Consider the following 25,031-nt stretch of genomic DNA (forward strand, 5'->3'; position numbering starts at 1 on the left):
CTGATTTCCCTGTGCTAAGCTTGAGTTCCCTGGTTTATGATGGTGATAATATCCATCTTATAATATGTGTTTAAATGATCGCTGGTGGAGACCATACTGTCAGGGGTTGTAAGGAACATTCAAGTAATGAAGACTTCTATCAGTCCAGTGTAGTGGCTATTGTTTGATAGATTCAGTACAGTTAGGGACATTATGAAGAGCCACCATAGGTATATGTGTTAAACCTATAGTGTAGTTTGGGGGGACGGGGTTTTGGGGACTTTGAGAGGTAGAACCTATCTGGGGAAATAGGTCATGGGGGCATTTCTTTGAAAGTTATCCTGGGTATGATCTGTTCCATTTTCTCTCCGCTTCCTGTCCACCATGACGTAAGCTACTCTGCTTACCTTCCTCTCTTCCTTTAAGTTGTTTCTGTCAGGCATTTTGTCACAGCAACAAGAAAAGTACCTAATACAACTACTAAGGAGAATGACTAAGTCCAACTAAGTTACTTAGTCTCTCCACCTACTATGGAAAGACTAACTTACTCACTGCAGCTAGCTAAGGTTCAATTAGAGCCCCAACCTTACGCCCATGGACCCCTGAGTCCTGAGTCCTTGTCTTATGCTATCATACTTTTGTGACAAGACTACTACTCAGGTCTAGTCTATACCCCTGGACAGTGTGGTATCCATACACTCACACCTGAACCCCCACTTAAAGAAGCAGTCTACTCTTTTTACTGAGCTCTAGAAACTAGAAGCTGGAGTTGGTGGCATGGCTCAGATGGTAGGAGTACCAGCTAATGAGCAAAAGCATCAGACACTGAGTCTGAGTGACAGTTTCAGCCAGAAAAAAAAAAAAAACAAATAGAAACGAGAAGCTGAAGTGACCTACCTTGAGGAGAGGACAGGCTGCCATCTTTTATGGCAGCAGAAGAATGGGGAATATTTTAATAAGGGCTCCTATATATTGTCCCACAAGGCTTTGGAAATGATAGTTCATGGGCATATGGGATTCCCTTCTAGTTCTTGAGCTTCTTGTTAGACTGTAGCAGTCAGACCCTGGCTGAGGAAATGAATAAGCTATATCTACATGTTCCATTTCCTTAACTCAATAGCCAGAGAGGCAAAGGGAAACAGAGGTTTAAGCCATTACATGGGGTGGGGTGGGACTCACTTCCTGAGAACGAGCTGTGTGTTCTCACAGGAGTAGCGGTCTATGTAGGTGGGGTACAGAGCATCCTCCCTCCCTCCCTCCTTTCTGTCTGTCACTCTGTCAAATAGCAGCACTGGCCCAGGGGAAGCCTCACACATAACACTTTTTTTTCCTTTCCTTCCTTTCCACCAGGACCCAACCCAATGCTGATATACAGGAGGAAGAGGAACGGTGAGGAACGCTTTTGGTCCAGTGACCTTTCCTGAGGTCAGTTCTCTTGAGACAGGGGATAGGAAGCTCGCTACTGGTTTTTCAAATCAGATTTCATTTTTAGATCTGAGACCATCTAATTTGCTCCCAGCTCTGTTCTGTGTAAGGAAACCTGCTCTCAGGAGGAAAAGAAGATGAACAGAAAATATAAAACACCAACTCTAAAGCTGACCCCTAGGTTCATACCCAATTCTTCAGAAGAGAAAAACGCAAGCCGCATAAAAAGTATGACAAGTGTAAAATCAGAAATTCCTTTTAATCTCATTTCATGGGCAACACTGATACACTGTAAGGCATGAAATTTTTATTTCATGTCAATTTCACTGGGATTTCACATGCAGATTAATTTGTTCATCCGCATAAACATCTACTGCTCTTGCTTCTTGCCTCAATAGCCATTCTCACTTGGTGTGAAAGAAATCCCATGTCTCATAAAAGATACTTAAAGTGCTATGGAGCTCTGCTGTGCAACTATAATGCCACATTTTAATTGCCTAGCATGTGATTAAATTCCAGTATACTCAGAAAGGAAAAAGTAGGCCAGAACAGAGAGGTGGACTACTTAGCAGTGTGGCCCCCAATCCACACCTTCCTTGACTATGAGCTGAATTTGATGACTAACTTCCAAGGAACAGTATGTGGCTAAGGTGGTAGATAGCACTTTTGTGATTAGGTTATAAAAGACTGCCTTCTGTGCTTGGATGAAGCAAGCTGCCATATTAGAAAGCCCATATGTCAAAGACCGGAATCCTGTTGACAGTCACATGAGTGAGCTGTGAACAGGATCCTTCCCCACTCAAGCTCGGAGGTGACAACAGCCCTGGATGACTCCTTGAGAATAATCTCCAGATGAACCCTGAAGTAGAGGACTCATCTAAGCCATGCCATGATTCCTAACTCACAGAGACTGAGATGATAAAGGTTTTAAGTCACTAAATGTTGGAATAACTTGTTACACAGCAACAGATTAAAAAAAAAAGAAAGAAAGACAAGACAAGCATCTTTAGCTACCTAGAAAAAACAAGACCAGTTCTCCCGGGTAAAAGGCAAATCCCTTAGAATTAGAGCAAAGAGCCATAGATATTCCCTTTCTCCTTCTGCCATACTATGTCCCCAGAGTCCCCTGGGATCCTTCATCCATGCTCTGCTGGCCGAATTCACAAGATGATGTCAGGGAAAGGATACTTTGGTTCTCACATATAGAGGAAAGTCACTATTTTCTTATTTCTCCCAGGAATGGTATATAACTAGTACCCTTCCACATACATAGGACAGCAGTTAATTTATTTCACCCAATGGGTATCCCACAAGCACCCTTCCACATACATAGGACAGCAGTTAATTTATTTCACCCAATGGGTATCCCACAAGCTCTGAGGCTAAATTCTGCTATAAATGCCAGTTTACAAAAATAAAAACAAAAAAGATATCCTAGTATTATCACAGATATTCCCTCTTCCTTGGCCACAAGGCCATTGGGCAAGGCACCCGGTATTACAGTAGTCAGGCCTACTTAGACCAACATATGCATACCTTTGCAGTCAACTATTATCATATTGGTGGCTGTATCTCTCTGTCCAGACAGCTCAGAGATGGAAGTTCACTGCTTGATCCTTGGAAGACACTTCCTGGATTTCATAGCTATTTCCACTAGTATCAGATTTCTCAGAAAAATCTACACCTTGATACTTCTAAGGGCACTTGTATTGCCTGACTAATTGCTGGCTGCAGCTCAAAATGATGATCTCAGAAATCAGCTCTTCAATTCCTGTTTCCTGGCAATGTAATGGTATCCCATGGGGTCTGCCCTAACAAACTGAGAATCCAACTGCGGAAGGAGGGGGCTATATGATATAAAGCCCAATTTTCCAGAGTCCCTTAAAAGCTCAATCTCTATTATGAGCCACCAGCAGCTGGAAGACCTTTTATCTCTTTGGCTCCAAGCAAACTCATAGGCTATAACAAAATTGGACCGGAAGGGACTATGAAGATGACCTAGTTAAGTGAACTCCCCTCACTGTGAGTTTTTAGTACTGCCAGATGTCTATGCGTGATTAGTAAATAGACAAGGGTCAAGTAAGTTAGGCAAATGAGAAATACTAGATAAGTACTGGATTACTATTTTGCTGGTGATTCATCAATGTGCATGTCCCTGTTATAGGCTCTGAGAGTCTTGCTAATTCATCAGACATATCTCCAAACCTGCCCCATCCACAGTCTGGTATCTCTTCCTTTCCCTTCACATGCAATCTTTCATACATAATGAGAACTCAAATATTAATGAGATTTTTACTTGGTAAAGTATACCACATATTGTACCAAGCAGAATTTTGTGGGACATCTGTTTAGAAAACACTAACTCCATCCGCCTCTAATTTTAATGGATGGGGAAACTGAGGCCCAGACTAGTGAACTGATCTGCCCAAGGACATCCTCTAGTAGCAGAGCCAGGCTTTCTTGCTTCTTAGCAACTGAACTTACTCAGTTCCTTTAAGGAACTCAGACTTGGGGAGCCCTATCAGATAGCACAGACAGACCTCAGGCCCTAATCCACATAAGATCACTAGTCACCTCTACCTTCAAGTTTCTTTTTACCACTCTCTCCCCACAGAATACTCCCACCAAGGTCTCTGTTGCTTCTGTGAGGTAAAAATTTATTGGAAATGTTGAAGCTTCTTCTCTCTTTTTTTTTTTTTTTGTCGGTTGTGGGTCTTGAACTCTGGGCCTGGGCCCTGTCCCTCAGTTCTTCAGCTCAAGACTAGCGTATTACCACTTGAGCCACAGAGCCACTTCCGGTTTTCTGAGTGGTTTATTGGAGATAAGAGTCTCATGGACTTTCGTGCCCAGGCTGGCACTCAGCCTCCTGAGTAGCTAGGATTACAGGTATGAGCCACCGTCACCCAGCTTGAAGCTTTTATCTTGTCATTGAAGGTCCTATCCCAGGCTTGACTGAACTCAGAGCCTTACACTCTGGCTTGGATTTCTTGCTCATGGCTAGTGCTATACCACTTGAGTCACAACTCCAGTCTAGAACCTTGCTGATCAACTAGAGATGGAATCTCATGGAGAATTATGCTCAGAATGATTTCAAACCATGAACTTCTGATCACAACCTCCAGAGTAGCCAGGATTACAGGCATGAGACATTGGCTCTGAATTTTTGTATTTTACTAAGTGCTCAATTATTTGTTCTTAGCCTTGGTAACGCCATTCTGGAGTGGCTATTCATAGGCTGTTTCTTCTTGGTTTTCCTATTCCTTTCTTCACCTTAAGTACTAAGACTTTTCAAAGACTCACCCCTACCTTCCAGGCTTTTATTTTTTTCAGTCTTCCTCCTCTCTGGAACCTCTCACTGGCTTCTAAGGCTTTTATTGCCCCTTGTTTGTACCTAGCCCTCACCTGCTTCCTGATGAGCATCTTCCTCACAATGTTCCTAGGAACAATTTCTTTATCCACCTTGCAACCAAGACCATCAATTCTATGCTGCTAAGCTCACCATCAACCATGTATCCAAGCCCAAGAGATATTCTATAACCCTGCCTCCCTTCTCCCCAATGCCCAATCTCATTAAACCTAGTCATGTCGATTTCTCTTTCTTATCTCCCCATCTGGATGCTTCCCTACATTCTCATCCTGTCTTTTCTAAATGATTACATTAACTTCCTAACTAGCTTTATCCCTTTCGAATCTATCATGTATGCTACAGCTACAATGATCTTTCTAAAACTGCATCTTCTACATTTCTTAAATGCAATCTAAGTGCTCATCATCATGACTCACCATTTTTGGTGGCCTGTACTCTTCTCTCTTCTGAGGCCTGGTATTTATTTTTCTCTTATAATTTTGTCTTAAAAGTTACTTCTCTTAGGAAACCTTTCTCCATCTCCTGAGGCTTTTCCAATTGCCTTTTCTTTAGCTGCTGCTAAAATGAAAACAGATGTTTATGGTTGTCACCTCAGTACCTAGTATGATAACTAAATGTCTGAGGAATGAGTTCATAGGTAAGTGAAGAAAAGCAGGTGAGGCTTCCATAGGGCCAAAGCCAGAGCAGAACATGTCCTTTGCTAAGCTATGAGTGACAGTAGCATTAGGGAGCTGTAGAGATTGAGGGTCAATGTCAAGAATGCAGCAAAGAGTGAACAAATCAGCCAAACTGAAGAAAAGCCCTGAACCTGGAGTACGGAGCCACAGTAAAGCAAACAGAAAGCCCTGGGCTGAAGTTGTTCTGGGAGAACATCTGGGATCTACAGAGAACTCTTAAGCTTTTTCTATTACCTGAGCTTCAAAGGTCAGGATGTTCTTGTTTACCTAATTCCCAGAAAAGATGAACAAGATTTCCTTCATCAAGAATGGGCTCCTACTGTGGCTCAGAGACTCTCTTCTAGAAGGTAACACCTAATATGGTAGCCACTGCCCACATGCAGCTACTGAGCATGCGAAAATATGCCCAGTGTGAATGAAGATGGGCTATGAGTGTGAAATGCACACAATATTTCAAAGACTTAGTGTGAAAAAGAATGCAAAATGTTTCCGTGGTGTGTTTTTACATTGATTGCATACTGAAATGACAACGTGTTGGCACAAATCTGCTAAAATTGACTTTACTTGCTTTTTCTTTGTGTGGTCCTTGTGTCTGAACACACTTCTTAGGCAGGTGCTCTACCACTTGAGCCACACATCCAGCCTTTCTGTTCTGGTTATTTTTGAAATAGGATTTACTTTTTGCCTGGGTCAGCTTCAATATCAGTCCTCCTATTTATTCTTCCTACCATAGCTTGGATGATAGAGGCATGTTACCATGGTCCAATTAGAGGAGTGTCATGATATCTTTTTGCCCAGGCTAGCCTCAAACCATGATCATCCCAATCTCAGCCTTCCAAGAAGTTAGGATTACAGACATGAGCCATCACACCCAGCTTCATTTGCTTCTTTTACTTTTGGTTTTTACATATGAATCCTAAAACTCTTTAAATTAGATATGTAGATATACTGGATATCATTATTTTAAGTGATTACTGAACTTAAAATTTAAATCTAATCCAATTTAAAATTTCAACATAAATATCAAACAATGATTTCCAGGTGTTGTATAAGTAAGAAACAATAAAAATCATTATTAGGTTTGCAGCATCTTATTTTGTAGAAAAATCCCATCATTTCATAAAAGAAAGAAAAGCTAAATATTAGAAAAGCCATAATCTAGAACAATTAATAATTTTTTCCAATCACAAAATTCAGCTTTAAGACTTGCACTAATTTACCAATTGGTAACTGTCAAAGGTTTGTTCTACTAAATCCTGATGTATGTTTTCTGGCATAAGATGAGATGCCAAGGGTGGACAACATAAATACTAACATCAAAGACAAAAAAGCTCCTTCTCCTTTCTTTTACAATTATTAGTCCTTACTCTGTTCTTAGTGCTGCTGATGTTCAGGTGTTGGCTAACGTTGACTTCTAGTGGCATTGAAAGGTAGGCAAGAGTCATGTTGGGACAGCAATGTGTAAGGATTGCTGTAAAAATGGGAAGAGGTTGCAAGTAGGGAGAATCATCAGGAAGCTGTATGGCAGAGCTGGGGTTTAGGTCAGATTTAGGGGCACAAAACTGAGAGCAAAAGGAGGTGACAAAGGCAGATTTGGGAGAAGGATCATAGGTGGGAAGGTGTAGGAGCTTTTGCTTTTACCCCCTCTTTGGGCTTTTCCATGAACACACATTTGAGAGTCCCTGGAGAAGTGTGTGGCATCCAACCTTCAAGCAGACCACATCTGAGCTGCCCACTCCCCGAGTCATAGGCTCCAAGCTTGATCTAAGGTGCTTCTATGTGAAGAAGTTTCTCCCTTCAGGTAAAAGGATGGAGTAGAGTATCCATCCTCTCAGCTTCTAGATAGAAAACCTGGGGAACATCATGAGACTATGTCATGGAACACCATCTTTAGCAAGTGTGGGCACATCCTGTAACCTTCCAGCCTTCAAGAACTGTCCAGCCTGCACTCTTTAAACTAATATTTATGAGTGAGTGAGTAAGTGAATCCAGGTGGTCCTAAAGACCACCTTGTGGTAGAGCTTGTGATGGAGCTGATGAATTGGGAGTCAGAGTCTGGTTTTATCCCCAGACTCTGACTGACCTCAAAATCTCCTCTACAGAGAGAGGAGGAATGGCAGCACCTACCTCAAGAATCATTGTACAGATTTAGAGTGCTGGGAAGAATAACTAAGACAGAGTGAGGATTCAATAAGTGTTATCTATTATTACTATTCTGCACTACGATTCAAGCAGGGCTAAAATAAGATGTGAAGGAGCCCTGCTTCCAGATACTGAAGAAGCTTTTGCAAGAAACATTATAAAAACAAGTCCTGGCCCACCTTCACACTTGCTGGGCCCAGTGAGGTGCTGCATCTATCAAGAGGTTCTGCTTTTGCCTTTGGAAAATTCTTTACTTTGCACACCCATGCATGCATGCACACATGTGCGCATGCACACACACACACACACACACACACACACACACACACACACACACACACACACACACACCCCTGCCACCTGGGTGGTGTTGGTATCAGCTGATACAGGTCATGTCCTTGCAGTGTCCAGAGAGCCTGCAGAAAATGAATTGCCCTCTATGGCTTCTACTCAATCTCAGTATCTGACTCACTTTCAAGGGGTCAGCAGGTCAGTACAAGTGTCCTAAGTTTTCTAGAAAAGCAAAGTGATCCGGGGGTGATCATTGGTCATTTCTGGAGGTCTAATGTAGCCTGAAGACTCTGCATCCTCTTAAGCCTGGTAGATATTCCAAGCCCATGCTGCACCTGTCCAAGCAGTCATTAGAAGTTCCTGGAGCCACCTTCCCTTCTGAAGGGACCTGAGATGTAACTACTGAGCATGGTTCAGCTCAAGTCACATCCTCCACACATTTCTGATAGACTGCCTCTGCCCACATAGTTGTCCTCGTAGGGACAGCTGTGTTCCTACTTGTTCATAATCCTTTGAGCAAGTTACTCCATCTACTGGAGTCAATTTCTTCAGCTCTAAACCCAGGATCATAGGCAGTCTAGGAAGCGTAACCAAGAGAACATATATAAGGTACCTACTACATGTCAGGGGAGCAGTATGATCAATAAGAATTTGCCAATTATGGTCCTGGATTTATGGACAAACAAGAGAATTCTTCATGAGTAAAGGTGGCTTTAAATTTCCCATGATTTGATTTTCTCACTCTGTTCTGAGGATTCATTCCTATGCCTCCACTCTGAGTTGAATGTTTTAGAAGACAGTTCAAGAATGAATACGCAAAGCAGTCCTTGGGTCCCTATTCATGGGGCTGACATGATTAATAGATTCTGAGGGCCAGGCACTGTGTTGAGCTCTGGAAACACAAAGAGAAGTCAGCCTCTTTATCCCATGTCAAGCAATTAAACTGGGGTTTGCAGTGCATAGGTGATGAGTTTAGCAATGAGCATGAGAGTTCAGGAGCAGGTTTTGAACTCAGCCCAGTGAAGCAGATGTCTTCCCAGAGGGAACTTTCTATCTAGATTCCCAAAAGAAAAAAGGAGTGTGTGGAGTGTCTTAAGCAGAGAAAATCAGCAATAGAAAACAAAGAGGCCAGACCTTCCAACATAGTCAATGAGCCCTGTGAACAATGAGCCCTGGCCTGCCTTTAGGGTGTGGATTGGAGTCTTGCAGGGCTGTGAGCTGACAGCCCAGCAAGGGTGTCAGAAAAAGGCTGTCAGTTGAGAGTTGTGCTTGGAAATCTCTCAGCCTTGGAGGTAAAAGCATGGAATGGCATGGCCCTAAGCCAAGCAAGAGAAAAAGCTGGGGTTGCTGTAGTTACACAGGTGAGAGGAGTAGCTGAAGAGTTGGTGCAGGTGCAGAGCCCAACAGATAACCAAGAAGCAGACTAAACAAAATGTGGAAGAGAGAGAATTATGGTACAACTCTAGGCTAGGGTCAAGGGTGAATGGGAGGGATGGAACTGGCTTGAGAGGGAACAGAGCTGAGGAAAGGTGTCTGGAGAGGCGGCCCAGGCAAGCTCAGAGAGCTTTGGGTAAGGAATAGAGGAACTGTCACTATGATGAAGCATGGAGAGATGGAAGTGGGGAAAGCAGGAGCAGGTGACACAGCATGGCTGCTCTGGCTTATTGCAAGGTCAGACAAAGTATTAAGGTGAGAACGGTGTGAGTATGATAAAGCTTTAATCAACATAGGGCTTTTCTCTTGTGGCCTGAAGATCACCTAGGAAACCTGCCAGAGGCATTTATAGATATTCCCCCTTGCCAGTGTCAGGGGTCCAACTGGCCCAGTGGTCCAGAGCTCCTGGCAGAGGTTTTCCAGCCACCCAAGTCCTCATGTGGCTTTCCCTGTGCCATCCCACTGTCTGTCACCAGGGCGGGATCAGAGCGCCTTTCCACAGCTGCTTCCACCCACAGCTGTCATCTACACTCCTGCTCTTTTCATCTCTCATCAAACACTTTTTGTACTTGCTGGCCCCAGGCCCTACATCACGCCTTCTGCTGGCCTTGGCTTCTCTCCTCAGCATCTTTCAAGAACAAACTTCACCAGACATGGTGTTGCAACAGCCTCAACACTTTCTTTGCTTCCCTGTATTTAAAGGGAGCATGCCATTCAAGCAAATGGAACACTCAGGCATGGAAAGGTGAGGGGGATGTGGAGGTGGCCCAGAACTCTGTGAGGACTTCCCTGATACCCCCCCCCCCACCCCCGCCTGTGTTTAGCTCAGCCCATCGTGCATGAGCCACAGAAGTCTAGTTCCGAGGTAGAGAGCAGACCTGGGCCAGAACTTCTCCAAGCTCATCTTACCCATCATCCCTTTCTCCACCTCCACACCTGTCCCATTTTTGCTCTAATTCCCTGAGGTGCTTTTTATCCATAGCTGCAGAACAATGGAAAGGTCACTGGGCTTATGCTAATGCTGGCCCTGATGCTAGAAATAATTTCACTCCTCTCAGCCACAGCTAGCAGTCCCCAAGTACTTAAAGATGTTAGAAAACTATGTTCAGAATTTGACATGAAATTATTTTACCCCATTCTAAGGATCATAATTATTCCCATTTTAAAGATAAAGAAATAGAGTCTTTGGAGAGTTTGAGTAACTCACCTAAGGGCCAGTTAGTAAGTGGTAGAGACATTTTATCTAAAGTTTACAGAGCTAGGACATAGAGAGTTAGTATAGTTTATCTTTTTATTTAAGAATTGCTGCAGGTACTCTACTCCCTAGCATGAGAGGCTCAAGATTTCTTCAAGTCAATTCTCCTAGCTGCATTTCTTCTTGGCATTAGAAGCACATACCTTAAGTCATGCAAGCTGAGGACAATTCTTTGAAACACTAAGGGGAAAGGTAATGACAATGTTCTGGGTTTGTGAGAAAAAGTCATAGGCCTTAGTCAACTAGTTCCCTTGCCTGGGACTCAACTTCTATATTAGTGAACATTCCTTGCTGCTGTGACAAAATATCTAATAGATATAACCTAAGAGAGAAAAGATTAACTTTAGATCATGGTTTCAGAGGGTCCAGTCCATAGTTTCTTGGTCCCATGACCTTGATCAGAACATCATAGTGGTCAAAGCGTGTGACAGAGAAAGTTGTTCACCTCATAGCAGACAGGAAGCAAAGACACCGCTGGCTGTGCACCAAGTCTTCAGCACAGGAGCCAGTGAGAGAATTTTCATATTCAAACCATAGCAGCTTCCTTTCCTGACATTGCCATGACTCTCTTACCCATATTTGAGAACATCACAAGAAAGAGATGAAAAGCACTTTAAGTCCTTTATAAATTCAAGGTCCAAATAGTCTCATTCTAAGGCATTACTATAGTTTATCTTTTTATTTAAGAATTGCTGCGGGCTCTCTGGTCCCAGTCATGAGAGGCTCAGAATTTTTTCAAGGCAATTCTACTAGCCCTGTTTCTTCTTGGCATTAGAGGCACATACCTTAAATCATGCAAGCTGGTGATAGTTCTTTGAAACACTAGGGGGAAAGGTAATCGCACATGACCATGTTCTGGGTGTGGAAGGAAAAACAAATTGAAGTGCTCTAACTCTTTATCCTTGTCTGAAAAATGTGGGCAGGTGACCACTGTGTGCATCAAACAACCACTCAGGAGCTTTGTCAGCTCCAGGAGCAAATGGATCTGATGGGTTTTCCGGCAAGTGAAAAGACACGTGAACATAACCAAAGCTTGTGTATCAGTCTGGGAAGGGTCTGGTAACCTCCACCACATGGAAGATATGACAGGCAGGGAGGGCTGGCTTGAGGAAATGGAGCGGGCAGCAATAAAAAAAAGGCCTGCTAATGGCTCTGCAGGGCCCTTGAGCCCTGTTAAAAAGGGGAGTGTATAAGAGGAAAGATTAATCTAGGATCTTGGGGGAGGGAGATGCTGCCGATCAGGAGGGCATCATGTTTCTGGAAATAGCTTCCAACCTGATTCCGCCCTTAAGCTAGTTCCCGCACATTCTTACAGTCAGAGCTGGAAATGACCCCAATAAACGTCTCCAACTGACTTTTTTTCCTCTTACATGTATAGAAATGGACACTTAAAAACTCAAAGGGGTTGGAGGTGTTTTCTTAGAAAGGACATGGGTATTCTGATGCTTAGCCTAGTTATTTTTCTTTATTTTATTACTTTGCCTTAGATTGTTGGGCAAAATGCCAAATAAATAGATAAATAACCAAAAGAGAAAAAAACTGCTAAGGGAAGACTTAGAATCAGGCTCTGTGTTTGATTCTTAGACAAAGGGTATGGTCAGATGGAAATCTTAGTAGCAGAGTTCCTACCTAGCAACACAAGGTCTAGAGTTTAAATCTCAGTACTGAGGGAAAAGAAGAGAAAAGAAATGCATATGCATGCTCACCAGAAGACAAGATAATATAAATCACAGATTGATATCATCTATTCATAAGAACCTCAAACTGTAAAAACCCAAAATGAGAATTAATAATTGAATAGATAGATAAATTGTAATGTTTTCATACAAAAGAATACCACCCAGCAATCAGAAAGAACAAATTGTGCCTCCCAAAATGTGGCTGAATTACACACACATAATTTTTGAGAAATCCAAATGACTGCAAAATGACTCATTCCAGTTCTATAAAGTTCAAAAACAAGCAACATTAATTTATGGTATTCAAAGCCAGGACAGTTGTGCTTATGGAAAAGGGATGTGCCAATGGAGCAGAGGTACGAGGGTGAATTCTGGTGACTGATAATAATGTCTTCTTCTTATCTAGAACAAAAAGCATGGGTGTATTGTTTTAGAAAAATTCGTGACATAGGAACATTAGGAACGTGAGTGTGTTCTTTCTGGAGAAATTCTGCAAGCTACACAGGTTGAAGTGTGATTGTGTGTGTGTGTGTGTGTGTGTGTGTGTGTGTGTGTGTGTGTTGGAGCAGATTTTGGTCTTCAGGAAAATTTCAGAATCCAGGAAGAAATTCAACACAATGCAATCTATGAAAGAAACAAGACTGAAGCCAAGCTCAACAATGCTGAATTTTTCACCCCACCATTTCTCTCAGGGCACTAAAGAGAACATCTCAGAATGCAGACTGCCAATTCTCCCCAGCCATCCTCCTGTCATTTCAAAGTACACAGCCAAAACCCATTTTTTTAAAAAAGATAATTTTGGAGAGAGTGAAGGAAGGGATGACATTGTACAAAAAGAAATGTACTCTTTACCTGACTTATGTAACTATAACCCCTTTGTATATTACCTTTATAATAACAATAAAAAACTGCATTAAAAAAGATAATTCAGAATAGAGAAATCTGATGCTATATCCCCTATGTGTTACTGAAACCAGAAACTTATGGGCAATGGCTGTAACGTCCCACACGATGTTACAGCGGCCTGAGGTAGGCAGTCAGGGACTTCCCTGTCCTCTACCTGTGGACCTTGCTTGTGTGGAGTTTCTATGTTCCAGATTTTATCTGTTTTGTTACTGATAGGTCACTAATAGCATTACACTCAGTAATTTTCAGAATGAAATCCTCATGTCAATATTTAATCAAACCAATTTCCCATCCTGGCATGGAACATATTTCTGCATCTCTATCTGTAACCTCTTTTCCTTCTTCATTCCTCTGATAGTGTGAAATGCAGGAGGCAAACCCAGAGAGGAGGAAGAGACATCGCCTCCAAAAACCTAGGTTACTCAGCACCTTTCAAAGCCACGAATGTTTTTCTTAAGTCATCTACCTATTAAGAGGTAGGCTAGGTGACAGAACACCAGATGACTTTCTGTGTTTCTTGGATGATTCAAGTATATTCTTTTTTATGTCCCTAGGCAAAGCTATAATATAGTTATAAAAATGATCTTAATTTGGAAACCCAGAAACCTTACACTTTACCTTGTCTCCTCCCTCCAAAGTACAAGTCAAACATAGGTGCTCTTGCTCTCTCTTGTTCTATCTCTCTCCTTCTCTCTCTTTTCCTCTGTCTCTGTCTCAGTCTCTGTCTCTTTCTCTGTCTGCTGTCTGTCTGTCTGTCTGTCTGTCTCTCTCAGTAAATTTGGGCCTAAGAGGTTTTGTGCTCATGGAGACTAATAAAATAATAATAATAATAATAATTTGATTTTGAGCCTCAGAGCCAAGCATTGATGAGCAGTGTGAACTTTGACCAGCCCCTTTAATCTCTTTGATACTAGGTGTGTGATTAATCTCTAGTCTTGCTTTTGTGCTCAGATCTTAGGAGTCCACAGTGGTCTTGGTCTGAAATTGAGTAGTTGAAAGAAAGGTCCCTTTTCCAATGCCTTCCTAGTTCCTTTCTTCCCAGTACCAATACTTTTGTCTGATTTCTTCCACCTCATCTAGGAAGAGACTCCCCATAATGATACCTACCACCCATCCTGAGGATGCTGGTGTCCCGTGTCAGATCCCATAGCAAGCTCTCTCCTGGAACTAACTAGTTCATCCAAGCTGGGCTAATGGAGGTTCATCACTGCTCCTATTTGCTCAGTCCCCTTTGGTCCCCTTCTCTTCTCAGGAGTTTTCATAATGTGGTACTAGCCAGGGAGGTGTTTCAAGACATCTCCCAAGTTTCCAGAACAATAGGGCAATGGCAGAATGAGAATGAGAACATTCCAGTGTTACTGCATTAATTTTATGTTCCTTATCATAAAGTGAAGACATGGCTAAACATGACATCAAACCAAGTTTTGCTTCAAGAATGTTCTCTACTTCTCCCCCACCATTGTCCCATACTCCAAGTCAACTGGATAGATTCCTATGGAACACTGTGATTTTTCTACCTTTTGTTACTTTCTTATGTTCCTATCCCGACATGGAATTTCTACCATAAGGTAAAATCCTCAAGTATGTATATATCCCCAAATTCCAGTTCAAATGCCTTATCTTTCAAGAAGCCTCTTCTTGCCATCCAGAAGGAAATTCCTTCTCTCACATAGGCCAACCTAATCCTGGTTTGTCCTTTTCCCAGCAGGTTTCTATCTCCCTTGATTTGCTACATGGTCAAAATAGAAATAGTCTCATTGAAACCTGGGACAGGGAAGAATCTAGGTGCCTGAATACAAAGCAAAAAGTCTGTGCATTAATTCTGACTTAATTCAGCTGGAGAGCCACTACCTGATGTATGGAAGCTCCTCCTACAGATTTCTTTTTTTCCCCCCTCACAGAGAGCAATCTGAACTTTGAGATGTGCCGCAGTGAAGCTACTCAGAGCCACTGTCAACGGACTCACATCATGTGTTGAAAAATGGCACACAAGAGGGACCAGAAAGTAGCAGATGGGGATAGCTTGTTTGCAAAAGCTAAGTATCTGTGATGGGTTTTCCCTCCCCTTCCCTCGGCCTTGATGTGGAATCACTAAAGCTGTGCTGAGTTGGTAGAATAGCCTTGACTCTGAGGGAATATGAACATTTTTTACGCTTAGCCGTTCCAGCCGTAAAGATTTTTATCCTATTACTGCTAAGTGACGAACACAAGGAGAGAAATGATGATGATCTTTGGCAGCCATTCCAACCGAGTAAATACAAGAAGGGAGAAATGCGTTCAGAGACTGGGCCACTGCCCCTTCATTTCCCAGGATGAAAAGGAGCAAAGGAAAAATGTCTTCCTGGTGAGATGTATCGAAGTGTGGAATTTTCCCTCCAGGCCTGCAATGGGCACCCCACTGTTTGAACCATTTAGCACTGGGCTGAACTAGGGCGGGGAGAGAATATGTGGAGGGGGGCAATCAGAACCAGTCAGGCCAGGGATGTTTGACCTAATGAAGCTTCCAAAGCTCTAACTCGGTGCAGCCCACCCTGCCACCTGCTCCCCTGCAATCCAAGTAATCCCATAATAGGAATTGCTAGGCAACAGCAGAAATATTCATTGTTCTATCAAAATATTTCCTTCCTGCTTGAGAAGTATGTCTTCTTGTCTGCCAGATATTTTATGTGCTGCTGGGATGATAGCAAATCCAGTTATTGTCACCAAAAATGTGACAACAGGGTAAAGGTAGGACCTCTGGAAAACAAGGACTCTTCATTGGACTAGTCATTGCTTCATGAACAGCAGAGCTCTTTTGAGAAATCTAGAACTCTTCCTAACTAGACATTTCCTCTTCCTTATATATCTATCACATACTGTTACTACCTCTATGATAAAGGCCCATTTTATTCATCCTCATGACCCCACAGGACCTGGGAAATGACCTGAAACTATACTCTCATCAGTGTTAACAGGACTAACACCATTTGAGGGGTAAAGTAGGAACTGGAATGTCTCTTGTTCTGTTCAGTTGAGATATGCAGGGATTATGTGGATAGATGACCTTATCTGGACCTTGAAGACCAACTAACAAAGGACACATGGATCCACAACTGCACTAGGTCTAAGAATGATAAAGCAGTGAGGTTATATACAAGACACAATGAAGCTGAGAGATGAACTAGGATGTAATAAATCCTGCTCTTGTTCTCCTCATACTCACTGTGTTACCTGGCCTGAGCAGAGATATGCATGTCTAAGGCATAGAGCAGGTCACAGCCTGAAGACTGTGAAAATCAGATCAAATGGATGTACACCCTGGGAAAGACTCCTCACACCCTGGAACAGTCTTAGCTTGGATTTTTTACTTGCTCCTTCTTCTTCAACCTTGAGCTCCAGATACACCAGTCTTCTTCCCATGATATGCCATGGGCTACATGGGACACAGAACCAAAAGAAAAGGTTACTCTGTTCTATTTCCTACAGAGAAATGAGGTCTCTGGGCTTCTCTGAAACTTCTCTTAGCACCTAATGACAGGATTGTGCCAATACATGTGGCAATTCAATCAGCACAGTGGCTGCTGGGTGAAGACTCTTACAACCTTCCTCCCTCCACCCTGTTGTGAGGCATCTTCAGATTCCTAAGCTATTCACCCCAACATCGCCTTCTTGGCAGCTCTTGCTCTAATGCTCAGCTAATAGTTCTCTGTTTCAGTCGCTGTCCAAACGCATCCTATAAATCAGAATCCAATTACTGTGGTAAGAAAATTGGAAGCAAATTTAATAAGCTCAGACCCCTCCCACGTGCTGTTTCTTCACTCTTCTCTTTTCAGTAATGAGAACTCTTTAAGGGAAAAAGCCTTTTCCTTTAACTGTCTGCTTTCTCCATTCCTCAGATTAGGTCCCTGAGGGGGGGAAGATAATGAAAACAAGAAGAGAGCTCAGCTTCTCCTTTCCTTTCTACACGTCAGGCAGGTGGAAGTGAGTAGCCAATGCTATTTCCAATCTGACTCTCTCTGGTTGTTGAGAAGCCATTGAACTTTTGTTACATACCAGACACTATAGTAGGTGCTTAACTTGTCCTCCTACAGTGAAACCTACATTATAACTAATAAAGACCCTAGCCTCAGGCCATGATAGAAACTCAAAGAAGGTCATTGAGAGCAAAGCTTGTATTAATAGGGATGGATCTCAAGAAGGAGCCAAGAGCCAAGGGGAGGTAAATGGCCACCGGCTAAGAAAGGGCTCTGTAGTAGAAACTTCATGGTGAAGATGGTATGATTTCCAGGGAATGATAGAACATGGACTCTGTGGACAAAGGAACCAGGGAAAAAGCGGAATGAAGGAAGCAGAGGCCAATCTCACAGGGTCAGAGACACACTTTGTGTCACCAAGATAAGAGGAAAAGGGTCATTATTCCAGGACCTCTTACTTTCTACTGCAACTCTGAGCCTTCCTATTGAACCAAATCAACCATGGGTTTCATCTGGGCCATAAAGAAAAGCCACAAGAGTAAGATTAGGCTGTATGGTTTCCAAATAAGCAGGCCTTGAAGTCACCTTTGTTTACCAAGCCAGGTCACTGGTTTCCATCCCCAGAAATTTCTGGGTGAAGTTTAAGTATGTGCATTTCTAGAAAGTTCTCAGGATGTTGATGCTACTTTTCTACTAATTGGGGAAACCAGACATGGAGAACCACTGCTCTGAACACTTGCTATTCAGTGTGATCCACAGATCAGTGCCGTTTGGTATCACCTGAAAGCTTGTTAGAAAGGGAGAATCTCAGAGGGGCTCTGGTGACTCAACCCTATAACTCTAGCTACTCAAGAGGCTGAGCTCTTGTGAATCACAGTTCAAAGCCAGCCTAGGCTGAAAAGTCTATGAGACTCTTATCTCCAGTTTACCACAGAAATCCAGAAACAGAAGTATGGCTCAAGTATTCAATCTTAATTGAAAATTCCAAGAGAGCATGAGGCCCTTAATTCAAACTCCCATACCAACACAGAAAGAAAAAGAAAGAGAGAAAGAGAGAGTGAGAAAAGGAGAGAGAAAGAAAGAAAAAGGAAAGACAAGGAAGGGAGGAGAGAGAAAGGGAAAGAAGGAAAGAAAGAGAAAGAAAGAGAGAAAGAGAGAGGAAAGAATCTTTTTAAAAGGATCCTACTTTATGAATGGATCAAGAAAATGTGGTATATATATACACAATGGAATTCTATGCCTCCATCAGAAAGAATGACATTGCCCCATTTGTTAGGAAATGGAAAGGCTTGGAAAAAAATTATATTAAGTGAAGTAAGCCAGGCCCAAAGGTCCCATGGTTTCCCTTATTTGCAATATCTAATATATGTCTGAGTCAAGCAGAAAAGGTCAGATAAGTTGATGTTAGGGAAATGAACCCTAAGGTAAGTATTCAAATGTTTTTGTTCTTTCATGAGATTGTTTCTAACATATTTATAAGATGATTTCTTTGTTGCTTTGTATGTCCCTTCCCCACGGTATAACCCCTGCTTTCACTGCATTTGATGTCGGTATAATTTGTGGAGGGAAAGGGGAAAAACAAATCGTTTAAATAGGGATACAGGTGGACCCATTGCAACAATGAGATGTACAAGTCATTATGTCAAAAACGAACGTTATAACTTTGGTGCAGGGTGAGGGGGGTGGGGGGTAGAGGGGAGTGGGGGTTGGGGGGAAGCATTGGGTGGGGGGGGCGGGGGGAGGATGGGAAGGGATGGGGAGGGGAAACAAAGGAGGAGGCTACAATGCTTGATAAGAAATGTAGTCCTTATCTTGCCCATGTAATTGTAACCCCTCTGTACAGTATCTTCACAATAAAAAAAAAAAAGAAAAGAAAAGAAGAGGATCCTACTTTAATTGCATCCTTTTTTTGTCTACTAAAGTTGGAGAAGCATATACCTAGAGCCGTGGGCTTCAACTCTTACTACTCACTGAAGTCAATTGGGGAGCTTAGAATGGCAACACTTCTGCTGACTGATATCAGTATTTAAGAAAACTCCTGAGTGCTGCTTCTTTTAATAGAAGCTTAAATCGAGAACTGCTAAGGCCAGTGCTCATGAGCAACAGTCCAGTTTGTTTGATTCTATTTATATTACTCTGAAACCCACTCACCTCTACCATCCCTTCTTCCCTCCCCCCCCCCACCATGCCTAACATGTAATCTTCCTTCCTCTTCCTGATTCTTGGATGTTGGTGCTTCCTTAGTTTGAGGTAGGGTTGTACCTCATGTCTGAATATCTCTGGTTTTCTAGAAGACCCTTCCATTCCAGGCTCTGCAGCATCTGCCTGCCCACAAATCAAGTCATCAAAGCCCAACTGAAAATGTCTATGTAGCAGTTACTTGCACCTGAATTTATTTGACCCTTTGAGAAACTAAATAGGATCATCACTGTTATTTTTATCCTCTGTTTTTCAAAAGAAGAAACTGAGGTATGGTGAAGTAGAGGGAGTAACTAAGTTCATTCAGTTTTCCAGACACAGTTAGTATTAGAAACAGGGCATTCTCATCTCAGAGTTTATGTTCTGACACTGGCATCCTCTTGATGAGCTTTGTGGAGAAAGTTTGGTACCATCCTATTGCTGGTGATGAGGTTGGTCATGCATATATGTATCGCTTTTTTGAGAATTTATGTAAAATGGTAAGGTCATATTTACAACAGTGTCCCTCACTGCAGTTTTGTCCTCTAGGAGACATAAGCCAATGTCCGGGGACAGTTTTGATTGTTGCTACTTGGTAGGGGACAGGGTGTGCTATTGGTATCTAGTAAGTAGATGTCAGAGATGCTGCTGAAATCCCCTATGCACAATAAAGTATCATTCAGCCCCAAATGTCAGCAGTGCTGCTGGTAAGACTCCCTACTATACAATGTCTGTGACCAGCATCTACAGCTAGTCAGAACCAAGACGAGAAGGCCCTAAAATGAGTCTTAGGGCTCTGTTGGTCCCTGAAAGCAAAGCACAGCTCCCACATCAAAATGAAGTCAAAATATATCAGGATGAATTACAGAAGGACTAGGGGATTTAACAGGTGAGTTCAGGTTCAGAGCCATGGTTTCCCTGAGAAACTAAGGCTGAAAGGGAGAACTCCTCTAGCTAGAGGGGCACTGGCCCAGGGCTTCCTTGACAGCTTCTGGAATTCCCATTAAGCACAAGGGTGATACCAGCAGGGGGCAGCACTTTACCAAACTCTGCCTAGGGCTGGCTGATTCAATGTCTCTTGCTGCTGTAGCCTAGGACTATGAAAGCAATGTGGTGGCTCACAACTGCCCACTTGACTTCCGAAACCTAGGCATTTGCCCTGATTCTGTCTCCTGACCTTTCATCTTCCTGCTCATTCAAAGTCCTACAAACTCAAAACTCTGAGTGACATAATCCCAGTTCCTGTAGGACAAGATTGCTGCTGGGAGGCGGACATATGGTAGATATGCTTTCCCTTTTTGTCTTCCCAAATGGTGTGCAAATTCTGTCTCTATCTTCTCAGTTCTTCGATCACAGCCTCTTCACAGATGGAGCCCACTGGGAATGTGCAGAGCCTGGGGGCTGACTGAGTTTGGCTCCTTGGGGATGGGCTCAGTTTGTTGTCACCTACTAGCACAAGTCTACCCTTGTCAGACTTTGACTTTTGCTTTGCATAGCAGAGAAGAGTGTAGAAACAGTCCCATTCCATATCCCCTGGTGCCTGCTCGCTCAGTGACTTCCTGGTGTCTCCTTTCCGCAGGTGTCCCTTGGGGGCTCTCACTTGAATGCACCAGCAAACTCCCTGGGTAGGAGGTACCCTTGTGCCTTCCTGAGGGCTCTGGCATCTAGGCTCAGAATAAGAAGGAACCAGGAGACCCGTGGTCTCAGCCTGTCTGTGCCCTCTTGCCTACTCTCCTATGTGTAGTGTCTGCTCAGAGAAATAAAAGAACCTGATATTTACATAATATTCTCTCAGATGGCAAGGAACAGGATAAGGACTAGGGAATTTAAATAGGAACTTAAATAGGATATTGACTTTAAGAAGCTTTCAGGCCAATAGAAAGGAGTAGGAGGGACCCCATGTCTCAGTCTCTGGCATTGGGGGAGGCCAGACACTGCTGCTAATGAAAGGATATGCTATTTTTAGGGCAGAGATAAATTCACAGACAGGATTAGAAGCCAGAATATCATCCTTCCTTGCTATTTTCATGGGGAAACCAAGAGTCCACCTCTTTGGGGAATAATGGTTAATGAGAACCAGCTGAGTACTTCCACAGGATCCATACTATGACATAAGATAAGGATTCGGAGTTGTAAAGCCAAATTGGGGAAACTGAGTCTACATGCCTTCACATAGTACCAACTGAAGAACCATTAGCATAATGAACCTCGTAAGTCATGGAAATCCTTACTCCCTTGTACTAAATCCCATCCATCTATCAGTGCCCAGTCACAGAGAGCAGGATTGTTTTGGCAACACAGAGGGCCATACACAGAGGATTTTCAAACCCATCAAACCCAAACAAATAGAGAATGAGAGGCATCATGGAGGTCACAAGCAACGTTCTAGAGTTGAGACCAATCTGTTCATTCAGGCTTCACCAGTAAGCATAAAGGCTGCTATCACTTAGATTGGCAATCAGACAAAATACCTTCGCAAAGCCTCCTTTAAAGAAAATTCATGTAACTATAACCCCTCTGTAGAGCATCTTTACAATGAAATAAAATTTAAAAAAAAAAAAAAAGAAAACTGGGAAATAAAGTTCCTAACAGTGCCAGGCCTGATCTCTGTCACCAACTGAAGAAATGGCCCGTCCAAGAGGGTGGCAGGCAAGCAGACAGCAGAACCAACACTAAGTGAAGACGTCCCTTGGCTTCTCTTTCTACTAGCTGTCACAGGAACTCTCTTAATGCCAGAGGAGACACCAAGATGACTTCGGCAGGGTGTTCCCATCCTCCTATGCCCCACTTTGGAAGCCAGGCAGGCTGTGAGAATCTGCCAGCTCTAACTAAGCACTTCTGAGTTCACAGGAAGTATTTCCTCTGGTGGTCACAAGGTGTGGGGGTAGCCATTCTCTCTCAGGTGGGCTTTTATCCTCTTCAGCCTCCTGGAAGCAAGTAGGAACTTTGTGACGGCTCACAGTGATAAGCAGTATCACAAATGGTAAATTACCACATCGTTCTCTCTTTAGTATCCAACTGGTGGCAAATAGCTAGGCTGCTCCAGTTCTCAGTGCTGAGCATGACATGGAGTGGGCCCCCACATCAAGCCTACTATTGATCCAGCCTGACATGAAGGCAGGATGGAGAGTGGTGGTTTGAAAGCAAGAGGAGGAGGTACCTTTTATGGCGAGTGTCTGGAACTGCCCGATTGCTGGAGATGCGCTCACTCTCCCTCTGGTTGAAAGCATATAGCTTGTACGGATCATCACCAACACGCCACTTTTTGGCATTCAGATACCTCCGCTCATCAAATTGCTCCCACAGGTCGTCCCAGTCAGCATCAGAAGGCTATGGAACACAAATGAGAAGTCTATGAGAATGGTTTACCTGTCTGCCAGTCACTTCCATCCATCCACAGTGCCCAGAGATGGGGCTTATTCTGGCAATGTCAGGCTTGAAGATGAAGCCAGAGACAGAGCATTAACAATCCCATCAGAACAATGTCAACAATGGTCATTGCCATTTACTGAGTGCTACATAGCAGACACTGTTCAAGGACCTTAACTCATATAATTCTCACAAAATTGCTCATATTCCCACTGGGCAAGTGAGAAAATAGTCTTCATAGGTAAGCTCTGGTCCACATTCACAATGAGGAAGTAGCAGGACTGGGACTTGAATTGTAGTATTCTCTCTCAAGTAGCACATCTCTCCAGGGAGACTGGAGACGAGCTGGGACAATGGCTGTCACAGAGCAGGCACTCCAGGACCATCATCCTGTCCTCCTTTGCCACGGGAAAGGTTGGTACAGAAAATAGATGATCCATCTATAATAATGTGCAACCCATCAGAAACAGGGCTGTTACCAAACATGAGATACTCATTCCTATGTTCCTGACCCCAATTGTTATACAAGAGTCTCACGCTGTATCCTCTGAAGGGAGCCCCCAGCTCATCTGAGGGAAGAGTCATTTTTCTGTGCTTGAGGCATCTGAGCAGGAAGGCCCAAAGCAGGCTCAGCAGACAGCAAAGCAGGTGCTAGGCCCCACTGTCAGGGGAGAGGGCCGTACCACACTTCACGTTCATCTCAGGCACCTGGTGATCTTATCTGGTAATGGATCTCTCTCTTTCCCTTTCTGTTATCTCCTTTTGAACAGCATTCTCCTGCTAATAACACAAAATGAAGCTCTGGAAACCAGTGATTTTTATCCAATAATTGATTTTATTAACATCCTGTGATACTGCTGCTACAGAACATGCTCAGGGGAATTTAGGTGGGGGCATTTCAGAAACTCCCAGCCGGTACTGTACAATGCCACAGCCTAACAGCTGTCACGTCTGGCTGCAACATCACCCTGAGGTGACCCTGACATCCCACCGTCATGGGATGGGCCACGGTCTCCCATGGCTCACGGTCAATTTAACTCACTGCATTTCTCTAAATAAATTGAGAGCCTCATAGTGCTCTGAGAGGAGGGAGGTGGGAATGATCCCTAACCTAGAGGAAACTGTAATGTTAAAGACAGACATGCCTGGACATACTTATGCCATGTCATACCATGTGAGCTTAGTCACATAATCTCAGTGACAAAGTTGAAAGCACAGAAAAGTGAAATAGAATAGTTTCTAGATGAGGGTCCAATGAGTTAAATCTTGAAGAATGGGTAGGGACTTGGCTTCACTTAAAGGATGACTGAGGAGAAAATAAGTATGTAACAAAAACCAGATAAAGGCAGTAAATTAATTAGGGCTATTTTAAGTAAGAGAGACAGAAAAAGACAGGCAGAGACAGAGACACAGCAAGACACAGTGACTGAGCTAGAGATAGAGAGTTAAGTTTATGGAGAGATTATTTTAAAAATTTATACAAAATTGGCTCACATGATATGGAAGCTGCCAAAGATCTGCAGTAGCCAAGCTGGAGATCCAGACACAGCTAACATTGAGTCCAAGGGTAAGACAAAAGCAATGTCCAGGTCAAAGAGAGTATGGCAGGAGGAGTTCCCTCTTGGTATCATTATTCTGTTCCAGCTTTGGTGGAATGAATGAGTCCATCAAGTACAGGAGGACAATTTGCTTTACTCAGTCTTCCCATCCACATGATAATCTCATCCACAAATACCCTCAATGATGTACCACACCAAGAATAATGCACCAAGAATAATGCTCAATCAAATGTCTGGGCACTCCAGGGCCCAGTCAAGTTGATATATTAAATTAACCATCATAAGGAGGCAAGGGCTATTCAAGGAACAGCTAAATCAAGAGGGCAGAGTCTGGAATGTGGATTGCAACAAGGACATGAGGAAGGAAAGCTGGAGTCTTAGGAAGCAGGTCATTGGGAAACTGTCTTTGATCACAAATATGAGATGGAGTAGAGAGAGGAAAACTTCCACAAAGAGACTAGTTGGAGAGTGACCTTGATTATCTCACCTGATTTATGAAAGTGGGATTCTGTTGGAAAACACTGAATGGATCTATTCATCTGCTGGAGAAGCAAGTAGAGGGTCAAGAACCCATAGCAACAAAAGAGGATTCTATGAGGGCCTATAACCTATCATCCCAGCCCCCTACTCTCTACTCACACCAAAACAGAGGCACAGAGTCAAGCATCGTACTTGTCATTACAAGATAGTTGAGCATCCTCAGCATATCTGGTAGGAACTGCTTTTCAGAGGAGGGTGCAGTGAGAACTCAGCTGGAATTCTAGCCAGAACAATAGCCAAACTGGCAAGAGAAGTGATATGAACTGTCAGTGGGAGA

At 43.1% G+C, this 25,031-nt stretch overlaps 1 protein-coding gene across 1 annotated transcript in view; it reads right to left on the reverse strand.

Annotated features, from left to right (window-relative positions):
• Galnt14 (polypeptide N-acetylgalactosaminyltransferase 14) overlaps positions 1-25,031 on the reverse strand; it is a 217,500-nt gene that overhangs the window by 53,606 nt on the left and 138,863 nt on the right. The window contains exon 2 of the mRNA XM_042696764.1: positions 22,447-22,616. Within this exon, the coding sequence (XP_042552698.1) occupies positions 22,447-22,616 (170 nt within the window). The remainder of the gene's footprint in view (positions 1-22,446; positions 22,617-25,031) is intronic.

This window comes from Dipodomys spectabilis, unplaced genomic scaffold (assembly GCF_019054845.1).
Source record: "Dipodomys spectabilis isolate Male_0828 unplaced genomic scaffold, ASM1905484v1 ptg000210l, whole genome shotgun sequence".
Classification (NCBI taxonomy): Eukaryota; Metazoa; Chordata; class Mammalia; order Rodentia; family Heteromyidae; genus Dipodomys; species Dipodomys spectabilis.